Raw genomic sequence first — 19,347 nt, 5'->3', positions numbered from 1 at the left:
ATGGCAGAGAAAGCAAAGGGAAGCAAAGGTGTACAGAGTGGCCTGGACACGCTCTTGGTGCCCTTAACTGCTTGTTTGCAAATGGATTAAAAGTATTTTTTCTCTAGAATGAAGCAAGGTAGGTGGAGGACAAAATCAGGACTAAGGGGTCAGTAGTTGGGTTCATGTTAAAAGAATTGGTGGAGGGAAAAATGCCAGGGAGGCTAGTCCTGAGCTGGAACACCCTAGTAAATATGCCTGTTTAGCTAATAATAAGGGATGAAAGCCCAGGGCCAGCAACACTGCAGCAGGGAGTTTTTCCTAGCAACCAGAAGGATGACCGATGCAGGAAGGATGGGAAAAGGGGTCAGGCAGGCAGATGCTGGTGGTAGGGGACTCTATTAGGCGGACAGACAGGGTCATCTGTCACCTAGACTGTGAATGCCGAACACTGTGTTGTCTTCCGGTGCTCAGGTTCGGCATAGTGCAGATTGGACAGATTTTGGGTCGGGCTGGGGAAGAACTGGTGGTCATGGTCCATATTGGTACCAATGACAAAGTCGGGGGGAGATGGAAGGTCCTTAAAAATGATTTTAGGGAACTAGGAAAGAAGCTCAAGTCCAGTACCTTCAAGGAAGTGTTTTAAAAAATACTACCAGTGCCACAAGCATTACTAGAGAGACAGCGGGAGCTTATTAATTAGTACTTAAAGGGGTTGTCCAGGTTCAGAGCTGAAGCTGGACAGCCCTCCATTTTCACCCAGGCAGCCCCCCTGACATGAGCATCGGAGCAGTTCATGCTCCGATGCTCTCCTTTGCCCTGCGCTAAATTGCACAGGGCAAAGGCATTTTTCTGAGTTCCGGTGACGTACCGGGGCTCTCTATGGAGCTGACAGGAACCCCGGTGACGTCACCGGGACTGATGGGCGGGATTTGGCTCTGCCCTAGCCAGTAAAACGGCTAGGGCAGAGCTAAAGCCCGCCCCTCAGAGCCGGTGATGTCACCGAACACATCGCTGGGCGGAAGTTACCGCCCGGCAGTGTGTTATTGAAAACAAAAGAGCCCGTGCCCTGCGCGATCTAGCGCAGGGCACTGGAGCGCATCGGAGCATGAGATGCTCCGATGCTGGGCTCAGGGGGGCTGCCGGGGTGAAAATAAGGGTATGTCCGGGTTCAGCTCTGAACCTGGACAACCCCTTTAAATAAGTAGCTCAAAAGCTGGTGCAGGAAGGAAGGGTTTGGGTTCATGGAGAACTGGGCTGAGAACTGCCTCAACTGCAAACGGGCAAAGATTCCTCTATTTGGGACCACTTTATGGACCAATTTGTAGAAGATCACACTAGGACGATGCTCTGTTAGATCTGGTAATTTTCAATGATGCAGAGCCTGTTAAAATGTTACTGTTAAAAAAACCCTAGGTAATAGTGATCACAATATGATTATATTCCCCCTAAACCATAAAAAGCTAACTCTGGCTGGCAGAGCAAAAACCCTGAATTTTAAAAAGGACAATTTTCCTGGATTGAGGGCAGCATTTCAGGGCATAGACTGGGAGCAGATACTGTCACATATTAACACTATGGATAAATGGGAGAGCTTTAAATCTACATTAAAGGGAGTCTGTCACCACATTTTAGCATGTTAGACTGTTAAAATAGGGTTATGTGATCCAGCCAGAACATAAAAACGGTACCTTTGTGGTAGAAAACGGACTTTTCAATTTGCCGAAAACGAAGTTATAAGATTATCTTCTGAGCCCTCTCAAGTACCCAGGGCGGTCTCTCAATCCTCGGAGCCCCAGGCAGGCACCTCCTAAACGGCTGATAACTCCGCCCTCCGTGCGCCTCTGCCCGCCCGTTTACTACCCTCCCCTGTCCCTTTCCACTGCGGCTGTGCGGTACAAATCGTAGCGGGCGCATGCGCAATGCGATGCCCGCTCCAGGCAGGGCATCGCAATACCTACTGCGCATGCGCCCGCTACGATTTGGACCACACAGCAGCAGTGGAAAAGGACAGGGGAGTAAACGGGCGGGCAGAGGCGCACGGAGGGCGGAGTTATCAGCCGTTTAGGAGGTGCCTGCCTGGGGCTCCGAGGATTGAGAGACCGCCCTGGGCACTTGAGAGGGCTCAGAAGATAATCTTATAACTTCGTTTTCGGCAAATTGAAAAGTCCGTTTTCTACCACAAAGGTACCGTTTTTATGTTCTGGCTGGATCACATAACCCTATTTTAACGGTCTAACATGCTAAAATGTGGTGACAGACTCCCTTTAAGTAATTACACTACAAAATATATTCCTGTAGGTAAAAAGTATAAACGGCTAAAATTAAAAAATTAACCCCCCCCATGGCTTACAGCTACTGTAATAGAGCAAAAAATGACAAAAAAAGGGCATTTAAAAAATACACAGGTCAGCTGTAACCTTTGAAGTTTACAAAGGGCTTAGTAAAACCTGTAAAAAGGAGATCAAGTTTGCAAAAATACAAAAATGAACAGTAGGTGGAAAAAGAGAGCAAAACAAATCCCCAAAATGTATTTAAATATATAAACGCTAAAAAACAAGGTCAGAGCAGGTAGGTCCCCTGAATAACGGTAAAGGGGGGATAGTCACTGTAGATCTGTAGATATGGTCAAAGATAAGTTAAATAAGGTAAATGTGGACAAGGCTCCAAGTCCATATGAATTACACCCAAGAGTTCAGTTAAGTCATTGCTGTGCCCTTATTTATAATTTTTAAAGATTCTCTCGGGACTAGTACAGTGCCAAGTGACTGGCACAAGGCAAATGTGGTGCCCATATTCAACAAAAGAGATCTAGGTCTTCCGAAGGCAATTATAGTAAATTATAGCAATTATAGTAAAGTAAGGTCTACAGGCTTGGAAAGTATAGTTTGCAACTGGATTGAAAACTGGCTGAAGGACCGTGTCCAGAAAGTTGTGGTCAATGATTCCTATTCAGAATGGTCCCGGGTTATAAGTGGTGTACCCCAAGGTTGAGTGCTTGGTCCTCTATTATTTAATGTACGGTATTTATTAATGATATTAAGGATGGAATTAATAGCACCTTTTTTATTTTTGCAGATGACACTAAGCTATGTAGTACTGTGCAGTCTATGGAAGATGTCCCAAAACTACAAGCTGACTTGGACACTCTGAATGATTGGACTTGACAAATGAGGCTCAATGTGGATAAATGTAAAGTTATGCATCTTGGTAGTAATAATCTATGTGCTTCATATGTCCTAGTGGATGTAACACTTAGAAAGTCACTTATAAAGAAGGATTGGGTGTCCCTGAAGATGGTAGATTAAATAACAGCATACAATGTCAATCGGCTGCTTCTAAGGCTACCAGGATATTGTCATGCATTAAACGAGGCATGGACTCGCGGGACAGAAATGTAATATTACCACTTAATAAATCTTTGGTGCGGCCTCATATGCATTTCATTTCTGGGCACCAGTCCATAGAAAGGATGCCCTAGGACTGTAAAAAGTACAAAGGAGAGCAACTAAACTTATAAGGGGCATGGAGGTTCTTAGTTATAAGGAAAAAATTAACATAATTAAGGGTACATTTATTATTTAGGCAAGGTCACAACAGGAACAATGGATAGTTTGAAAAAGGGTTTAGATGAATTCTCAAAAGTAAATGTCATTAAAGGGGTTGACCAGGCTTTTTTATTGATGACCTATCCTCAGGATAAGTCATCAATATCAGCTCAGCGGGGGTCCGACACTCGGGACTCCCGTCGATCAGCTGTATGACGAGACAGCGCATGCAGTAAACACATCTCCTCTCCCTTCCTGTCCCCTGCTGCTGTCCCATAGAATTACAGCAGAGATCAGGAAGAGAGGTGGCACAATCTGATATTGACATTGATAGGTAATCAATCGAAAAAGCCCGGACAACCTCTTTAATGCTTATGGAAATGTGTACAAATCTAAGTCTCACTTCCTTTTGGGATTCGCATCCCCACCAATCCCTTGGTTGAACTTGATGGACTTATGTCTTTTTTCAACCGTGTTAACTATGTAATGGATTGCTAGGTGAAAGGTATAATTAAATCAAATAGCCGTTTAAGGCATTGGGCCAGGCAGAACAGAGAAGTTCCTAGTAACAGTCTTTAAATCTATGCTCATCAAGGGCTTAGAAGTCTTGTACATGGTCCTATTCAGTGATTCAGAGCCATCTTATAACGGCGGTCCTGCCTGTTTATCTGTCACATGACCTAGATAGATGTTTCTAGAAGCAACCAATGCAGGGGCAGACTGGGAACTTAAAGTGGCCCTGGAAAAAACCTAAAAGTGGTCCCATGTCATAGGCGAATCCAGATTGACAGAATGTGGGGCAACACAAGTAGGTAGGGACAACAGAAGAAGGCAGGGCAAGCAGTAACTAAATGCAGTACAAAAAACTGCCCCAGCTGAACTAAACACCACAGTGCAGAATAAAATATTGCCGCCAGGGTGCAGTATTCAACTATATCACAGTTGAATTCAGGAAAGCGCCTGCCCCCCACCAGCCAGCATTGAGTAATGCCAAGAACATCAGATTTTTATGTACCAAGCCACTGGCCTTAAGGAGGGCTCGGGAAATTTCCATGTTGGGTCTATGGCCAGTCTGCCCCTGAACCAATGCGCCTACTGAAACAAGGCAAGCAGGGATCTTAAAAACCCACATACATAACTGAAATAGAAAGTATATTAGAAATTGTATAACTTTGCATTGTAGAAAGAATAACCTTCCTTTGCTTAAACTGCAATGACCCTTTAACTTATGTATGACAGGAAAGCTCCTAGAGGGGGGATCCTGTCTGAACTGGGAAATGTCCATATGCACATGTACAATGATATGTTAATTGGATGACTTGTAAACTGGATGCTATCTCTGTATGGTCTTTACAAAACGTTCTTTATTTCCATCAGCTACATAATGCTTGGCAGAGCACTAATAACTGACGAGCCAAAACAGACCCACAAAGATCTCAGCAAAGCAGGAGTCTCGACAGATCTAGGAGATAAGGCAGCTAAAGGTAGGGGTGTGTTTTATTCTCCAGCGAAAGTATTTCCTTTAAGTTACGCCTCATTTGTTTTGCCTTCAACACCAACCTTTTGTGGCTGCCCTGGAGGTCAGTAGATTGCAAGTTCTGAATCTTCAGTATTTACTGATGACTCCAATAGTGTGAAACTGTACCTATACCACACACGCTAACCAGGCCTGAAACGAATAAAAGGAGTGTAGGACACTGTACAGCCAGCCAAGGCTGTACACTATTAATAACAATATACCATAAGCCTCATTACACAATGAATGTTGACAATACTGGATTCGCTCCACAAGCAATTAAATTAGGTTTTTATTCTGTAACTTGGTAAAAAACTTAAAAAAAAGACTTATTAAAAGACTGAGGCTAGGTACACATCTGCATTAAAAATCCAGTCAAAATAGTGTAACATGCCTATGCAGCAGAAGAAATTTCACGTTAGTTAAGCTAGAAACCTGGTGTAAATTACAGCTAAAACCCGCAATGAACTCCTACCAGGCGGAGATTTCAGTTTCTGATGCATGGACCTCCCGAGATGAAGCAAAATTATTAGCAGATGTGCACCTCTTAATAAATTTGCACATATTAGTCAGGTGAAACGTCATAAGGGTTAGTACAGGTGATATCCTAAGACAATGGGGAACGGAACGGAAATATGCCTATTAGGCGCAGCAGTTGCAGAAAGAGCTGAGCCTCTAGGTATAATGGCAACTTAATTTTTCTCAGTAATGCGGGCGCATATGAACATGGGACCAACACAGATGTCTTCAGCTGCCAATTGCACATGTAACAGGTCAGCCAGTTTCATAGGTATAAATCTGCTGACAAATGCCCTTTAAATCTAGCAGATATTAGCCTGTCGGATCTGACAGATGCGCTACTGTAGGACAAGTTGCTAAAAAATTCATTTCTGGCTATGAGAGAACGGTTCCACATTAGGCTCCTTTCACACCTGCGTTCAGGTGTCCGCTCGTGAGCTCCGTTTGAAGGGGCTCACGAGCGGCCCTGAACGCAGCCGTCTGGCCCTAATGCATTCTCAGTGGAGGCGGATCCGCTGAGAATGCATCCGCCTGCCAGCGCTCAGCCTCCGCTCCGCTCAGTGAGCGGACACCTGAACGCTGCAAGCAGCGTTCGGGTGTCCGCCTGGCCGCGCGGATCCGTTCCGACTTATAATGGAAGTCAATGGGGACGGATCCGCTTGAAGATGACACCATATGGCTCAATCTTCAAGCGGATCCGTCCCCCATTGACTTTCAATGTAAAGTCTGAACGGATCCGCTCAGGCTACTTTCACACTTAGAAAATTTTTCTAAGTTATAATGCAGACGGATCCGTTCTGAGCGGAGCCACCATCTGCATTAATATGAGCGGATCCGTTCAGAACGCAGGTGTGAAAGTAGCCTTACACTGTACATCACAATTTATAGCAGATGACCAAGACCTTTTGTTGCAGGTTTTACTTTAGAATGCCCATGCTGACCGACCCTTGTCTTATGGTGGAAGTGCTTGTGAGCGTCAGAAATGGATCATGGAGCAATGGAAGAAGACAGCCTGGTCTAATGAAACACATTTTCTTTTGCAAAATGTGATAGTTGGTTGGTGTGTGTATGTTAATTTTCTGGGAAAATATGGCACCAGGATTCACTAAGGGAAGACGACTTTGGGCAGTGCTTTGCTAGGAAACCCTAGTTTTTGTCAAACACGTACCACCTAACTAAACATGGTTTCAGACCAAGTACAATCCGTGGAACTGTATAAAGCACCCTACCAGACTGTAAACATTGTTCAGGAAATGGTTTGATGAACATAAAGTCCAAGGTGCTGAACTGGCCTTCATTGGCCCCAGATCTCAATCTGATTGAACATCAAGGAATGTGCTCAAAATAAGTCCATAATATATACACCCCCATCTCATAAGTTTGGACTCCACTTCATAATTAGGGAATTAAAGGGTCTGCTGCTAACATCTTGGTGCCAGAAACCAGGTGACACCTCCAGAGCTCTTGTGAGGTCCATGTGAGGAGTCTGAGTTGTTATAATGTTAAAATTATATGGCTCATCGGGATACACAAAATTATATATTTATAAATCTAGTGTTGGTGACCTTAGTACTATATATTCCAATTAATATGTCCTGATAATCTGCATTAGGTCACTCTTATGCAGTCCGTATTGGGTCTGTATTTTTCAGTACTTGTAAGGCTAGTTTCACACTAGCGGCAGGGGAGTCTGGCAGGCTGTTTCGGCGGGTGCATGCAGTACTTTTAGTCCGGCTGCCTCTCGCCATGCTCTGCCGTCGGAACTCCGCCCCCATTATAGTCAATGGGGACGGAGCGGCAGTGCGGGGGCACATGTGAACTAGCGGCAGGGCAGATCCGGCAGGCTGTTGACCTGCCGGAACAGCCTGCCAGACTCCCATGCAGCTAGAGTGAAAGTACCCTTAGCCAAAACACAGAAGGGGCACTTAGCTTTCCATTATACTTTCTCTCTGTAGGTTACATTCCTGGTTTTAGTAACAAAATACTGTTGTGTGGATGAGGCCTTACAATCAAAGTCAATAGGCAAAAAGGGACCTACATTTGGATTTGTCAACATTTAATAAAACAGAATATACAATGGTGTCCATGCCATTTAAAATATCACAGTAATCTAGATATCAAGTTGGGATATCGTGTATAAAGCATTTTCAGGATCTTCCTTCCATACCCAGGCCTGTTTCACACATCAGTGATTTTTGGTCAAAGCCAAATGCAGATCATAAACGCTGAATTGGTACAATTCTTTTCATTATACCTTATCTCTGTGTAGCTCCACTCCTGATTTTGGCTCACAATCACTGATGGAAATCATTGATCAGACACTGACCACACACTCACATGTGAAACAGGCATTACTTTCTGGTTTGATAGATCTCATTAAATATAATGTGGAGTTAACGTGCAAATGCACCTACTCATTTTCAAAAAATGGGGACACTGGCTTGCTCCTTTCTGGAGACACAGTGGCTTTGAGACAGAACAGAATAAACATCTGCTGGTACCTTAAACCAGTGTTTCCCAACCAGTGTGCCTCTAGCTGTTGCAAAACTACAACTCCCAGCAGGCCCGGAGAGCCTTTGGCTGTGTGGGCATGCTGGGAGTTGTAGTTTTGCAACAGCTGGAGGCAAATTGGTTGGGAAACACTGCCTTAAACTAAGTGTATTAAAGCCCTGTGGTATGTGTCAACACCATTACATGACTATGTGGGTACTCAACATGGACGACAATGAAATACAATATTCTATGAGAGGATGTTTTACAGAATTCAGTTGTCAAAGATCATGTGTACTCAAGAAAACGTTTCACTATTAGTGAATAAACATTTGTTAGGCCTCATGCACACAATCATATTTTTCATCCGTGCGCTATCTACTTATTTAAAAAAACAGCACACTAACCCATTTATTTTTTGGGGGTCATGCACACATCCATATTTTTTTGTGAATCCATGTGGCAGTTTTGCAAATTATAGAACATGTCCTATTCTAGAAGGTAACCGTATTTTGTGGATCTGTGGTTTGTAGATCAAAATATAGACACAGGCCTTATGATCGCTGTGGTCCAGCTTGTACAGCAGGTCTCGGGTGGCAATCACCATCATAGGCTCTACAGTTTATAGCAGATGACAATTTGTTGCTGGTATTCCCTGGTGGTTGAACCAATAATAAGAAATAATAAGAATACAGTAGAGAAACTTACTCTGTGGACATGCTCGTCATAACCAGCGATCTTGTGACCTAAGACATACAAACAAAAGGAATTAACCAGTGTTGAATGTATTACTGTATTTAGTAAAATAGGTACCATTCGCAATAAGGATCTTCCTTTAAAATAAAGACAGTCTCCAAATGGGTGCAGAAATACGTGTAAACACCACCATAATATAATTCCCACTGATTCCCTTTTGAAATCCATACTGTGGAAAAAACTATTAACATACAGAATCTTCTCATTCACTCAATGGCACTAAATGGACGAGTGGATGCAAGGCAAGTACAAAATCGATTTCACGGCAGTAATCCAAGGGTCAGCCTCAAACTTCTAATGCAGGTTCTATGGTAAACACGCATTTGATTTGTCCTGTCTGTATTTCTGCTGTGAGAGTATACCCTTAGGATGAAAGTGCTTTGCAAAACAGGTACACCTCACTTATGGTACCAAAATATTAACAGGCTTTTTTATTATTATTTTTTTTTCACTTTGAATCTTAAAATAGTTGGTGCAAATAATGACAATTCAAAAATTCATCCATTATTCCAGTAGTGTTCAAGCTAACCTAATACTGTGAGCTCAAATCAGGCCATCGACTACATCAGAAAACCATAGATGGTCAACCTCAGATGGACTGGTGTTTGACGCACACAAGTAATTACATGGACATACATTTGCCTGATCAGCCTTTCTGTTTTACTGTCAGATTTTAGACCTGGGAATGACATTGCACCCATCCGTAAAGTATTTTTCAGGGACTGGGCCACAGAGCACCCACAGGCAACACGCCAGTACGACATTCATGTTCTAATGCATTAATAGTTTGTCCTTTTTACTAACAGATTATAAATACAATCCCTCCAAGAGGAAACCTGACATCAATTAACAAGCACAAAGGTATAGTAGAAAAACAAGCAGTGTAAAATATATTTACACTAAAATTTAGAACATTGAGTGAGGGGAACTTATATGTGATTTATATTCTATGGACTTGTTTGGAATCCCATTCGCTAGTACTTGGCTTTGGAGGCCCCTGAGGCAGTAGTATTGAGAGATGTTATAAGGTCTTAGGAGCACTACAACGATGTGATAACTCCTGGCTCTCACACAGCACTGTGTAAGGGCTCTTTCACACTTGCGTTGTTCTTTTCCGGCATAGAGTTCCGTCGTCGGGGCTCTATGCCGGAAGAATCCCGACCAGGATTATCCCCATGCATTCTGAATGGAGAGAAATCCGTTCAGAATGCATCAGGATGTCTTCAGTTCAGGACCGGAACAGTTTTTGGCCGGAGAAAATACCGCAGCATGCTGCGCTTTTTGCTCCGGCCAAAAATCCTGAACACTTGCCGCAAGGCCGGATCCGGAATTAATGCCCATTGAAAGGCATTAATCCGGATCCGGCCTTGAGCTAAACGTCGTTTCGGCGCATTACCGAATCCGATGTTTAGCTTTTTCTGAATGGTTACCTTGGCTGCCAGGACGCTAAAGTCCTGTTTGCCATGGTAAAGTGTAGTGGGGAGCGGGGGAGCAGTATACTTACCGTCCGTGCGGCTCCCGGGGCGCTTCAGAGTGACGTCAGGGCGCCCCACGCGCATGGATGACGTCATTCTGGAGCGCCCCGGGAGCCGCACGGACGGTAAGTATACTGCTCCCCCGCTCCCCACTACCACTATGGCAACCAGGACTTTAATAGCGTTCTGGCTGCCATAGTAGCACTGAACGCATTTTGAAGACTGATCCGTCTTCAAATGCTTTCAGTTCACTTGCTTTTTTCCGGATCCGGCGTGTAATTCCGGCAAATGGAGTACACGACGGATCCGGACAACGCAAGTGTGAAAGAGCCCTAAGTGACCTAGCAATATTAAACAAGTGACAACCACATATTTGCTTTTTTGTTACTTTAAAAAGAATATCACTGAGGTAAGGGAAAGGGAAAACACTGGAGAGGTCTCATTGGGTCAGGACCATCTCCAAATGTGTGGAGAAAGGTACTTCAACAGGTTTAAGTAACACTACAAGAAAATTTAGACTAGAACATCCAAAATCACTGGTGCACATCCATAAAGCTAGCAAGCAAACAGAAAACGTATGGCAGCACACTATTATACATAAAAACAATAGAACTAGGTATTAGGGATAATTTTGGAATACAGTGAAACTATACATGAAAAATGGAAGAGCTTTGCACACGTTTTTGATCAGACGTGTGTGGCGGGCCCATCTACCAACGTCACAGTGGCTTCTGCAGATGGGTACCTAACACTAACAGAACTGCCTCTCCTGGGCCTAACCTAAGCCTACAATGTTTAGGGCGGTGTAGGAACCAGGTATATTTATACTCTGCTCAGAAGCCCTGGGCAGATGGGCAGGGAGTGCTCAATCTAAAGGAGGGAGGTACCCTCCAAACACACTACGAGAAAATTTAGACTAGCACAACCAAAATCACTGGAGTACATCCATAAAGCTAGCATGCAAACTTGCAAGAGCTTCCATTTTTTATGTATAAGGCCTCATGCACACGAATGTTGTAGTGTCCCGTGTCCGTTGTTCCGTTTTCCGTGATTTTCTGCGGACACATTGACTTTCAATGGGTCCGTGGAAAACTCGGCTAATGCACCGTTTGTCATCCCAATCTGTAATTGTAGCACTTGGCATTTAATGGCACCTGCAAATGATTTCACTGCATACAGCCCCTATAACACTATGTATCCACCAACTTGCTCAGAATAAGCTCACCAGGCCATTATCAGCCTTCTACATGCCAAAGCCTAGACCAGTCAGCAGCAATGAGGTGTGGTTTAAGAGACAGTGTTGAGGTTGAGAGAAGAAGATAGGAAGAGAAAAAATATCCAAAAGTTCTACAGCTGCTCTCCTGCCACTTTCCAGGTTTCCACTGGTTTCTAAAACACAAGAATGCCAGCTTGTCGATACACCAACCTGTCCCTACCAGTCATTTCCTGTGTGTTGAGACATGACCAGGAACTAGACTAGAGACTAGCGGACTGGCCAAGCACTTGGTTGGGAACTGTAAACGATGGATGAGGTATCACATTTATTTTTTTCTTATCCCAGTCTGAGCCTTTTCCTTGCTTAACAACACCTATAGCTGTTATGTCTGACAATTTGTGTTTCATGCTTTACTGCTGAACATTCACAAGTCTACCATAATATCAGACTATATCCAATACACCAATTACACATTTAAAATTACATACATGTTACATTTGATCTAGAGCTCAAAAAGTTTGGGGTCATTTATCAAAGTGGTGTAAAGTAGAACTGGCTTAGTTGCCTATAGCAACCAATCAGAGTCCACCTTTCATTTTCCAGAAGAGCTGTCCAAAATGAAAGGGAAACTAGGCCAGTCCTACTTTACACCAGTCTGATAAATTATAAAATTACCCCAATAGTCCATATTATTTATCCGTTGGGACATTTCTATACGTTTTCTTTAGAGCATGACCAGGCAGTTGTAATACTGAAACATGCATCATCTAAAACATGCATACACATGTGATACAGGTTTCCCTTTTAAGCTGAAAAGCATTTTTTTTTATTACAGATGCCACCCTATTCATTACCAACATTCCCCGCAATAAACAGTTAAACCCCTCTAAAGAACACCCCTCTGAGAAAACCACCCTTATCCAGACCAGATTTTCAGCTCCATCATATAATATACATACTAGAAGACCACTTTTCAATGCAATTCTGGATGATTGTCTTTCCTTATAATACCAACTATAAGACCTTAGAAAGAACCTATCTTGAATTTCATTTACATACCAATTTTTTTTTTTTTACTGTATATCAATGCATAAAGAATTTTTAAACAGATGGAAAAAATACATGAAAATAGGAGTAAACATGTTAAAACTTCAGGGGGAAGTAGGGAAGTACAGTAGTAAAATGAGCCAAGCCACAAACTCAACACTCTATACACAAGTGGTCATTCCGCTGAGTACAGAGAAATTATGGTAAATAAGAATGTTACGCTCTTCTGGTAAGAGTAATCCTTGGCAGAAACATGAGAATCAAACCAGACCCAGAGTCAATCCATCATCAATTCAGAGATCGGATCTCACAAAAACATGATCTTGCACTGTAGTGTGTGACTTTTGACAGAAGGGTTGAAAGATTATATATTAGCCATCGAGAGGGCCGTAAAAAAATCTTTATCTCTTAAGGGAAGTTGACATTGACAAAAAATTATTTTGGCTTGAAGACTATTGGCTTTCACCCATTTAGCAAGGAATGGACAACTTAGAAGATCATGAATTCCCGTCTCAATTAAACTGATTCAAAGCAATAATGCACCAGAGTGGGATCTATGAACTGTTGTAAGGGGCAAGTCTAACCTTAAAGGGGTATTGCAGCCAAAAATAAAATGGTTGCGATGAGAATACAAACTGCTTGAAAAAATTAATAAAAAAATCCCTCACCAAATCCCCATGGCTGCAGGTCCAACAGCGCCTGGGTTCCTACTGTGCTATGCGTTCTGGTGAGGTCAACTGGCATATAGGAAATGGCTAGGAATGCCACTCAGTCAATAATTGGCTAAGGTATGACATTGCAAAAGCTAGTGATTGGCTGAGCGTCTTTCACAACCATTTGCTGATATGTTGGGGTGTGAGCAGGAAGTGCAGAGCAACAGAGACCTGGACATCATCAGAATGGCAAAGGCGGGGGTGGTTTACTCGAACTGAACCAGGCATTTTACTGAAATTTGTATAAAACTCCAGCGCAAGATGAGCACTGGGGCTGTTCAATACCCAGCACATGCCAGCGAGTTCTCATATTCATGAACTTGTGGCTCTTCTCACGCTCCTGCCGCTGACTGACATTTTTTTCCTACTGCAACTGGTGGGAGGGTTGGAAAGCAGGAGCTCATAAATCTGAAGTTTCCATGGCACATGCTATGTATTGAATAACTCCAACGTTCAGCTCGCATTGGAGCTGTTCAATTCAGATTTCACCAAATCGGCTGTGTGATGTAAGCGACCCAGTATTTTGATCAGGGTATTTGTCACTAGTTTATGTATGATCTCTTGTCCCCTTGCCCTTACCTTTGTCTATCAACAGTTTTGCACTGACAAAATTGTGACAGACTCCTTTTAAGGATCAAGCCAATTTCGGTGACAATGGGGTAACTTTATTTTTCCACGGATGTACGAGGACTCGTTTTTTGAAAGACAAATTGTATTTTGTAATGGCACCATTTCATGCTCCATATAATGGTACAAATATTGCATTGAGAAAGTGTAAAAAAAAAAAAAATTGTATTTTGCAAAATAACAAGTTAACTGTATTCTCTGTGTCAGTATGATTATGGCAATTCCATTTTTTTTTAGTTTGTTATGGTTTACTACTTTTAACAAAAAACTTTTTTGTGTCGCAACATTCTGACACCCATTTTTCGGTCAATCTGTTTGAGGGGTTGCTTTTTGTGGGATGAACTGTAGTTCTTATTGGTACCATTATGGGGAAAATACAACTTTTAGATTTTTTTTTCCATTCCGTTTTTTTTGTGGAGGTGAGCCAACCAAAAAACGGCAATTGTAAGGATATTGACAGGCTGCGGATTTTATGCTATGGATATGTAGGTGGAATATCCACAGCCTAATACATTAACCATATGCAATCCACAGGCTGCAGAAAAGATTTACAGAAGAAATTGATGTGCCGTGTGGATTTTGAATCTATAGCACGTCAACTTCTGCTGCAGATTTCCACCATGGATTTCGCCATCGATTCGTCAAGGATTCTCCTGTGGAACTGCACCAATATGTGTGGTGGAAAATTCACCTCATGTGCCCATATGCTAAGGTATGCTGACACAGTGAATTTTACTGGTGGAAAAGTTACAGAAATCAGAGACTAATCCTCGGACTTCTGCAATGGATTTTCTACTTGCATGTTGTGCAGCCGCACGCAGCTTTAGCCCATTCAATGGGGCTAATCTGCATGCAGATACCGTACCTGCTACAGTTAACATCAGTTACTAGGCCAATAAGTGGACATGTCCAGAAATAAGCACGGAATAACCAACAGCGTAGACTTCCGTTAACAACAATGGGAGGCAAATGCAGAATGGCTTCCAAAACATAATTCGGTCCACAAAAAACGCTATGTGAACGATCATAAGTCATGAAAAACAGCTCTCCTCCAAAAGGACGAAAATAACCTCATACTAGCCAAACCAGAAACTCACCCCAACCCCAAAACAATTAGAGACTAACTGCCCTTTAAATGGTACAAGTGAATCTACAAAACTTTGTAATATATATTATTACAGAAAAATGCTACTTTCTTCACTTACCAGACAGACTCCTCTTCCCCCCAATATCCTGCAGTGGTCAATCACTCACAGTTCACAGCTAATTTCAGCGAAGGCAGATTAGTAGTTCACTGAGAAATCAGAGCACTATATGGCCTTGTTATGAATCCTTATTGCCAAGTACAAAAGAAATAGAGATCAAAGCTTTGCCAAATACAGAAAATACTGAACTGGAACTATTTCATTGCAATTTGGCATGTAAGATCATATTCTGCAAGAACGAAGTGTTAAAGGGATTGTGTCACTTCAGCAGATGGCATTTATCATGTAGAGAAAGTTAATAGAAGGCACTACTAATGTATTGTGATTGTCCATATTGCTTCCTTTGCTGTCTGGATTAATTTTTCCATCGCATTATACACTGCTTGTTTCCATGATCATTACCACCCTGCAATCCATCAGTGGTGGTCATGCTTGCACACTATAGGAAATAGCACCAGCCTATGTGTGCTCCCATGTTCCCGGCCACCAGAGAGGCCAGCACTTTTTCCTATAGTGTGCAAGCACAACCACCGCTGCTGGATTGCAGGGCATTAGTAACCATGGAAACGAGCAGTGTATAATGCGTTGGAAAAATGGATACAGCCAGAAAAGGAAGCAATATGGATAATAACAATACATTAGTAAGTGGATTATATCAACTTTCTTTACATGATAAATGGCACTAGCTGAACTGGAACAACCCCTTTAATGCATTTAAGCTGTTTATGATCATTCACACCGTTTACGCAAAAAGTGGAAGTCAAATTAGCGTCACTCAAAGCAACTACCCCAACACATAGCACAGAAGCTGTAGTTGCCTTTAATTTTGCCATGGACACATATAGAAAGGAGACTGTTATTTGGGTGGTACAATTGGACTAAAAGTAGACTAAGTAATAGTAATGATAATAAAAGTATTGCAACCTCAGGCCAACATCTGGAAGACAGACAATTGACTATCAAATTTAAAATTGAATATTGGGTAACTTAGCAGACACTACACTATACATAGTGACAACTAAGGCTTCCCGGATGATAACGCCGTCACAGGATCATTTATTACCAGCTGCCTTTCCTGCACATCAACACTGGATTACAAATACAAGAGCGCAACCTAGTGGTCATAGCTATGCACTGTCAGAATGTAGTTGTTCGCTGCACATAAAACACAGATACATCAGCCTTAATTGAGAATTTTAAAAGACTGAGAATCTAGGGCAGGCATCCTCAAACTGCGGCCCTCCAGCTGTTGTAAAACTACAACTCCCACAATGCCCTGCTGCAGGCTGATACCTGTAGGCTGTTCGGGCATGCTGGGAGTTGTAGTTTTGCAACAGCTGGAGGGCCGCAGTTTGAGGATGCCTGATCTAGGACATTCATTAAAACACTTGAGAACCAACAATTTGATTTCATTTTCTTTCTCAGAAGCTCCAGATGAAATCGCTTTCTGAAGCGCAAACCTCAAACAGAATGTTTCATTTCTGCTGGGTTTGTAAAGATGCTCCGGTGCATCGCTCTCAGGTACAGCACTTTCAAATGCATTATGGAGAACTAGAAAATGAGGCTTTATTAGCAGTTTTGTTGAGTATATTATATACTGGCCAGAAGCATGCAATAATTGGCAACTTTTTAAGCGTCTAGCCACTGCGAGACAAGAGGCAGAGGCTTAGGGAGGCCCAACGGATTTACTATGACACTGCTATAAGTTACAGCTGGAGTGAACGCCAGCCCTTGCCAGAGATGCACCTAATTTATTAAGAGGCACCTTAATAAATAAGGATCACCCCACTCCTGCATAGGAGGACTGGGAAAACCAGTCTTGATAAATGTCCCTCATTGTGCATATAGATAGGATACTAGTGCTGGGTGATTTAGTAAAAAATATTTTAAAAAAAATAAATTGTCCCCGCACCGCCGCTGCTGGCTCTCCCCGTGCGCAGATGAAAACATCCGATGTTGGGGGCTGGGGACCAGCCAATGGTAGGCAGGGACGGGCTTCCCTAGCATCGTGAGTGACGCTAGGGAGGCTCGTACACGTCCCCGCCTGTTCAAAACCCCCCGAGACTACCAGTAGATGTTTTCATCAGGGCACGGTAAGAAGTAGCAGCAGCGTTGCGGAGACCAGGAGCGGCGCGGGAAGCAAGGTAAGTATATTCCCTGTGAGGGAGGGGGGCGTTTATAGTATTGTATAACACCTTTAAGGGCGATTATTGATTTTCCTCAATTTTTCCTTTTTTTTCTGACCATAACTTTTATATTTTTTGCTGATGTAGCCATACAAAGGTGTAGTTTTCATTGGCAACAATTTGGGGTACTGGGACTTCTTGATTAAAAATTTTATGTGGTGGTGGTAAGAACAGGAAAAAAAAGACCATAATGGACAGTTTACCATGTTATCTTCATTATACGTGTTCTAGTGAACTAAGCAATACCATGTACGTGTGTGTGTTGGGGTTAACACTTTTACAAAAAAAAACAATTTTTACTAAACAAAAATGTTATTTTCTAAACATTATGATCCTTCAGGTTAATTTTATTTTTACTCTCACTAGAAGACATTGCTTTTATAAAGCACTGGTATACCTTGTGAACCAGTGCATTATGGCTAGTGTTGAGCAAACTTGTGTTTTAAGTTCGGTGTCTAAAGTTTGGGTTATCGAAGAATTATGGATTCTAAATTCCGTTCTGGTCCGTGGTAGCGGAATCCATAACGCGATTCTTCGATAACCCGAACTTTAGATGCCGAACTTAAAACACGAGTTTGCTCAACACTAATTATGGCCTATCACTGTGACAGTGGCAGGCATTCTATTAGACTTTGTCAGCAGTCTAAGGCTACTTTCACACCAGCGGCAGGCTTCTCCGGCAGGCTGTCCCGACTGTGGCATATAGGGAGTTAAGTGGCTGGCATCGGAGGTACTTCTGATCCGGCTGTTACAGCAGGAGCCCGGCTACAGTGAATAACCATTGGTGATCTAGAGCGCTATATCAGCACAGCCTGTGTGGGGTGTCTTCAGTCCCTGACAATAGCGCCATGTTTAACCCCTTAGTTATTGGTGATCACTAAGGGGTTAACAGTGTATGCAGCAAGGACTGAAGAAAGTATACTGGCTATGCCGATACAGCGCTCCAGAAGAAAAAATTTGATATGACAATTTAAAGAAAAAAAACAACATCCATCAGAAACTAAAAGACCGAAATTAATTCTATTAATCACCCAGCCATATTGGATACTGTGGCAGCAGTATGATAAATGATATACATACACACAAGTACTTATCACTGTACATGTAAGGGTGTGTGCCCGTACAATGGGTTTAATTCATGGCTACTGATATATTACATATTTATATAATAAACATAAAACAACTTGTAGAAAAAAAGCCCCCGTCTGATGTTAATCGAATCCTCCCCTCCAGCCACAGTCTGGAGTTGGAAAACAGATACCGAACAGCATGAGCTAGGTTTCTAGCTACGTCTCTTTGTCTAAAAACATTTTACTAATTAAATGCATCGGCACTAGCGGCCTAAAATATTAAAGTCAAGCTGTGAAGATCAATCAGGGTACTACGCCAAACGGTGCTGAATGATTTTCAACAAGATCATGTTTTCCTTACAAAAACCAAACCTAATTACTAGCAGATAATGAAATTAACGGGACACAGAAATGGTCAAGACACTGGAGGACATGTATCTACACATGTATGAGGACGTACCAGGCGTGATCATTTCCCAGAGCATGGCCTAATTGGCCTATAAGACTCTCTATGTCCGTTCTGGAGTTCTCAAGGAAAAACTGTACCCCCCACCCAGAGGCCTGAGGGAGCACCAGGCATAACGACAGACAAACATAGGATGGTGAACCCCGAAGCCTGTAACATAAAAGAAACTGCAGGATAAAGAGACCAATTAACATTGGTAAGAAACAGTACCCATGCTGCCTACAATGTAGACGGTGCAAATTAGGCCCCATTCACACAACTGTATTTGTGGTCTGCATCTCATCCGCATTATTTGTGGACTGGGTGTGGAGCCCTTTATTTCAATGGGAGTCGCAAAAAATGCGGACAGCTTAATGCAGGCATGCTCAACCTGCGGCCCTCCAGCTGTTTTAAAACTACAACTCCCACAATGCCGTGCTGTAGGCTGTTCGGGCATGCTGGGAGTTGTAGTTTTGCAACAGCTGGAGGGCCACAGATTGAGCATGCCTGGCTTAATGGGATGTCCATTTCTGTCCTTTGGCTCTGGAGTCCTAG

General features: G+C 42.7%; 1 protein-coding gene across 1 annotated transcript in view; it reads right to left on the bottom strand.

The window, feature by feature from the left end:
- The window catches only part of MCPH1 (microcephalin 1), a 248,096-nt gene that overhangs the window by 182,173 nt on the left and 46,576 nt on the right, over window positions 1–19,347 (bottom strand). The window contains exon 10 of the mRNA XM_044290211.1: window positions 8,761–8,798. Coding sequence (XP_044146146.1) covers window positions 8,761–8,798 — 38 coding nt within the window. The remainder of the gene's footprint in view (window positions 1–8,760; window positions 8,799–19,347) is intronic.

The sequence above is a fragment of the Bufo gargarizans genome, chromosome 4 (assembly GCF_014858855.1).
Source record: "Bufo gargarizans isolate SCDJY-AF-19 chromosome 4, ASM1485885v1, whole genome shotgun sequence".
Taxonomy (NCBI): Eukaryota; Metazoa; Chordata; class Amphibia; order Anura; family Bufonidae; genus Bufo; species Bufo gargarizans.
Note: the sequence above shows the minus strand (reverse complement) of the source record. Positions and strands in the feature narration are given on the sequence as shown.